This window comes from Limulus polyphemus, unplaced genomic scaffold (assembly GCF_000517525.1).
Source record: "Limulus polyphemus unplaced genomic scaffold, Limulus_polyphemus-2.1.2 Scaffold456, whole genome shotgun sequence".
Classification (NCBI taxonomy): Eukaryota; Metazoa; Arthropoda; class Merostomata; order Xiphosura; family Limulidae; genus Limulus; species Limulus polyphemus.
The window spans coordinates 148372-153427 of NW_013666066.1; the positions used below are offsets into that span (position 1 = coordinate 148372).

Here is a 5056-nt window from a genome sequence, read left to right on the forward strand (position 1 = left end):
GAACAAGATAGTTCTAGAAAATAGAGGGCGCCACACCAGTCACGTGACCTCGATGACGCAACAATAGTATAGTAATCAATCAATTCAATTGCTAAACTGCAAAAGTTTTAGACGCTGCAGTTGAGCTTTTTTTGTTTCAGCCATTTTTATCTGCCTCGACAGAATCACATCTACATCAAATTAATATTTTTTGTTTCTACTCTTAGCAGGCAGAAGTGAATGCTAGAATATTTGAATTTATCTTTACCTATAGAAAGAGAGTAAAGGGAATTATTATGTGAACATGGTACAATCCCTGTTACGAACACACGTTACCTATAAAGAAAAGTCAATTTTAAAATTATTTTTTTAATGTATTTCTATACTTTTTTCTAAAATTAATTAAATTATTATCTCACTTTTCTATTCTATGTAACTTAAAACATATATAATCATAATTATTTCAACAGTAGGTGAGAAGTGTGAAATAAAAAGTTAGACCTATGACAAACACTTCCATCATAATTATCATTCAATAGCCTAAAAATGGATGCAATGTATTCTACATAACTATGATATCTTCAAGACCTGCGCAACCCGGAATGTAGCACTTGCATTTGCACAGGGCAGCATGTTCTTGGGAGTGTAAGTGTGAAGAACGCCTATAATGTCGTAAGACCAGGGATTGGCAGCACAGTCAGTGTTTGAACATGGCGGCAAAACACGTTGCGGTTGCCCTGGATATCTTTTAGCTGCTTTAACTTGCATAATTGTCAAATTTCGTTTCAATTTTAATTACCCTTAAAATGTAACATTATTCTGAATTTACATAATAACTTATTATTAATGAGTCTAGACAGAAATGTATTTATTTAGTTTTAACGATCTTCTTAGTGGTCAGAGGCTATCATTTTATTGATACATCTCAAATTGATTTTTCATCCCTCGATGAATTTGCGTGGCCTGGCAGTTAGCGTGCTCAGTCTGCCAATCCGAGAATTCAAAGCTTGCAGTCCATTGCCTCCAAAAGAGGTGCTATACATTGCAAAAGGGAACACGAACCACGGATTTACAATCCGAACACACTAATCACTTGGCCACCCTTGATATCGTATGCATGGATGTTTAAAAACTATTTCAAATCATCGCACCATATTGCCACCATCTGTTTCTACAAATTTGTGATTGTTGTGAAAATATGTAAGTTTTAGGTGTAAAGAAAATTATAATAATTGGGAGTAAATATTCAATGTAGAAATGTGTACATTTTCATTCAAATTTGACAGTAGAACTTAAATTCTGTCAACCAATAGACCTAATTATTAACAAAGTATTCCATCATCATCACAGAATTATTTTAATAAGGATATCTGAATATTCGTTGTAACTGTATTTTGTAATTTAAAAATGAAACAGCTCATGCTTAGTTAGCGTTTTTTTACGCTAGGTGATATATAAATTATTTTATTGTTCAATTTTTGGTACAATACTACGAGAATAACTGTTAGTAGAGAATTATCTCGATTACTATATCTTCGTTAAAATATGAAAATTAAATATCAAGTCATTAATCATTTATTGAAAAATATTTATCAAATAATATTACGGGCTTACAAGTTAAAAAAAAATCCTGTCTGAATTGATTTGTCTTTAGAGTATAACAGTTTTATAAGAAACTTTGTAATACCCACACATTTAATTTTCCTTAAACAAACGTGACCGGAAATAGTATAGGGGCTTTTTAGAAGGAACAGTTACAGTTTCGAAAACCATGAACTTGTAGCAGACGGTTTGTGTATCTACACCCTCCGTGCTGTTATAGGGTTGTAGGTAAGTATTTGTATGCAGATGATATTTTTGAATCCTCCAGTTAATGAAAACTAAACTTATATTGTAACATATTTGCCCCTTCATTGTCAAGATATCAGTTATATAAATGAATTTTCTATTTTTGTAATAATATATGTTGATAATGATATGTTGCATAATTGATTTTCAATAACGATAATTAGCGCCCATTATTACTCAATATTATTATTAATATTAGCCAGAATCCTATCTATTTTGTCCCCGCTTTCGTTGTGTCATATGGTAAAACTTTGTATTTTTTTATACAACGTGTTGAAATTAGTAATAAAAGTTCACGAAGCACTTCGCAAAGAAGCAAGTTGGACCGCGTGAAAACTGAGCTAGTGTGCATGCTTATTCTTAATCTCAGAAAAGACACAGCAAGCAGTAGGAAATAAATTATATGTTACATATTTGTTTTATCCAGGGATGTTTACCTTGTTTTTGAAGTTACTGTTTGTTTTAGCAGCTTTTTCTGTGTTTGTAGATTATATACTACATTGGAATATATTATATACAAAATTCCAACTTTATGACAGACTGTTTGGGCCACTATAATTTGGAATAGTGTTATAAGATTATTCATCTGTAAATATTGTTTTGATTTTAGATTGGATAAAAATTAATATAATTGGCATATGATTTAGGAACACTTATTGGAAGTGATAAAATGTGTCGTAAGAAAACTTAGGTATGACTGAATGTTTGAGAGATACATAAACCTATAAATGTATATTCATTCCTTGGCATAGTTTCTTCTTTATTCGTTTTTCATAGTAGTCCATAATTTTTTTCTCAAATTACCCAGAACACCAGCTACAAAACTGTCATGGATATTAATTTTTTAGGAGATATTTGTAATTCATTACAATTGTGTGTAAGAGAGTAAACTACACTTACAAGATTTAGAAGTAACACAATGCTCTAGTTTTTTCACAAAATATTATGAGCTGAGTTACACTTAAATCTCATCTGCTATGAACCAGTGATGTTGACTACCAATTTCTGATAATTTACCTTTGAGCCACCAATTCATTATTAACATTGTAACAAATTGATAAAAACAAACTAATCACTTTGATCTTTCAGACTAGTCATTGCAAAAAGACAAACTAGTTTACATGTTGTATTGATGTTTAGTGTATAATTTACTCTATGTATGTGTAAATTGAAGCTTTATTGTATTTTATTTATATCCTTAGTGTGGTTATGATTATGGAATTTAGCTACAAGTGGTTTGTTTAGCAAATTGACTTTCTTGAATGTGCTACAGTTTTTGAAACTTGGCATCTGCTCATTAGCATTTTCTTTATTGACCAGATTTACTGTAAAGCACTACTGTGCTTTGTACCAGGAAACACATAAATTGATTAAGGAGTTTCCTATGGAATTTGATCCTAGAGGTATGTTGAACAATTTTAATTTACATCTTGTAATTATTTTTACCATGAAAGTAAATACTTCCTTTCATAATTAAAGATGCATTCAAATTAGATTTTTTCTTATGTGTAATTGCAATATTAGATGTTCAGAGAATGACTTGATTTGTGAACTGCAAAGATCAATTATATATATATATATATAAAGATGTCTTTTCTCTTTATTCATTTATGTGTAGCTACTCGATACTATATCAGCCAAGTAATTACAGTGGTTCTGTGCATGGGACATGAGCTCTTAACAACTAAGTTAATAAATCACTGGTAGTGGAAGCAGAGATTGATTTCTTTTCCTAATCAGGGTAGATGATGTTTATTTTAGTAACACCCACAGTACTTAAATTACTATTTTAACCTGAGTTAATCAAGAGAAGTACTGTATAAGTGTATTAGCAGCTCAAAGTTTGAGGCAGTGATATGTATGGTCCATGTGACTTTGAGCCCTGATAATGTAATACCCAGAATACTGATTAAGTAGGCCTGACAATCTAACACTGGCAGATCCAGGACTTGGCTAGGGAAGAGGCCAAAAAACGTTTTCCTCACTGCTATGTGTGGCATATTTTAACATTTCATTAAACTGATTTTCTTTTTTATAAACCAAATACAATAACAACCAATGAATAACAAAAATTACTCTGTAATGTCATTATAATGCAACAACTGTGAAGTTGCTTTTCTTCAACTTTATTTTATAAACTTTTATCAGCAATCATAAGAAAAGCAATACAAGTATGTCTGACATCATAAGTGAAATAAGTCCAGGAATATACAGATCATGAGTGGTTGTAGACAGAGCTGAGCAATTAGTGGAATTTGATAACTAATTAATCATCAGGTTAATTAATTAATTACATCCAACTAATTGATTATTCTCACATGACACTTGAATAGTTGGAATAAACGAAAATCGTAATAATTGGATACGCTGATTTCAGTTTGTGCTTTACTTTTGTGAACTGTGACAATAATCAGTTAAGCCAAACAACCTTAATTAATCAGTAGTGATAATGAGAAATCACAGTGGCAATGTTTCAAGTACCTGGTTAGTTGGAATAATCAAAAACATTAACAATCGGAAACACTAATTTTGATTAATTTATTATTTTTCTGACATTAATTAATTTAATGGTAATTTTAATTAATTGATCATTTTACATAGCACTAAGTAATGTACATTTGATGCTTGTAGGTAATGAATTATATCAATTAATCAAGTTAATTGCCCAGCTTTAGTTGTAGTGTAAGATATAGAGCACCAGAGTCTAACCATTTATTGATTAATCTCTTACATCTTCTACTGGGTTAACTAGTAGCATTTATCAATCACTTTATCATAGTCCATGTGGATATTCTTGTGAACACATGTCAACTTCAGTGCAACTATATGCTTCTGATCAGTTGCGCTCCTTCTCAATATTTTGATCAGCTTGAGTGTTTACAGTCATTAACATGCTGACACAGAAAATGTAGTGAGTGTTTAGGAAGGAGTATTGTCTAAAACCATCAGAGGTTTCCTATAGATTTTGAGGTTTCTAACTGGTATGACTGTTCCATTTACCGATCCACCATCTGCATTCCTACTTAAAACTGTCAGGTCTGTAGAATGATGGGATATCATTTTCATTTTCAGAAGAAATTTTGTCAAGATGCCTTGGAAGAAGGTACAAGCCCTTCACAGCTTGCTTGGTAAACAGATTAAATCTGCTTTCAAACTGACCAAAACATTCATCCAGGAAGGTAATGAAGGTTACTCTTCATCAGTAGTCTTCTGAATTGTCTCTTTCAAC

General features: G+C 31.3%; 1 protein-coding gene across 5 annotated transcripts in view; it reads left to right on the top strand.

Moving 5' to 3' along the window:
- Nucleotides 1-1726: 1726 nt before the first annotated feature.
- The window catches only part of LOC106458403 (galactose-1-phosphate uridylyltransferase-like), a 38780-nt gene continuing 35450 nt past the window's right edge, over nt 1727-5056 (top strand). For 3 of the 5 annotated variants that reach the window (XR_002610368.1, XR_002610367.1, XM_013917911.2), the window contains exons 1-2: nt 1727-1809; nt 3148-3230. Coding sequence is in view for 1 of the 5 variants with exons in the window: in XM_013917911.2 (XP_013773365.2) it covers nt 3212-3230 (19 nt within the window). In the remaining 4 variants the exon portion in view is untranslated. Of the gene's footprint in view, nt 1810-3145; nt 3231-5056 lie in introns of those variants that run through there. The other 2 variants (XM_022384590.1, XM_022384589.1) reach the window with 2 other exon arrangements.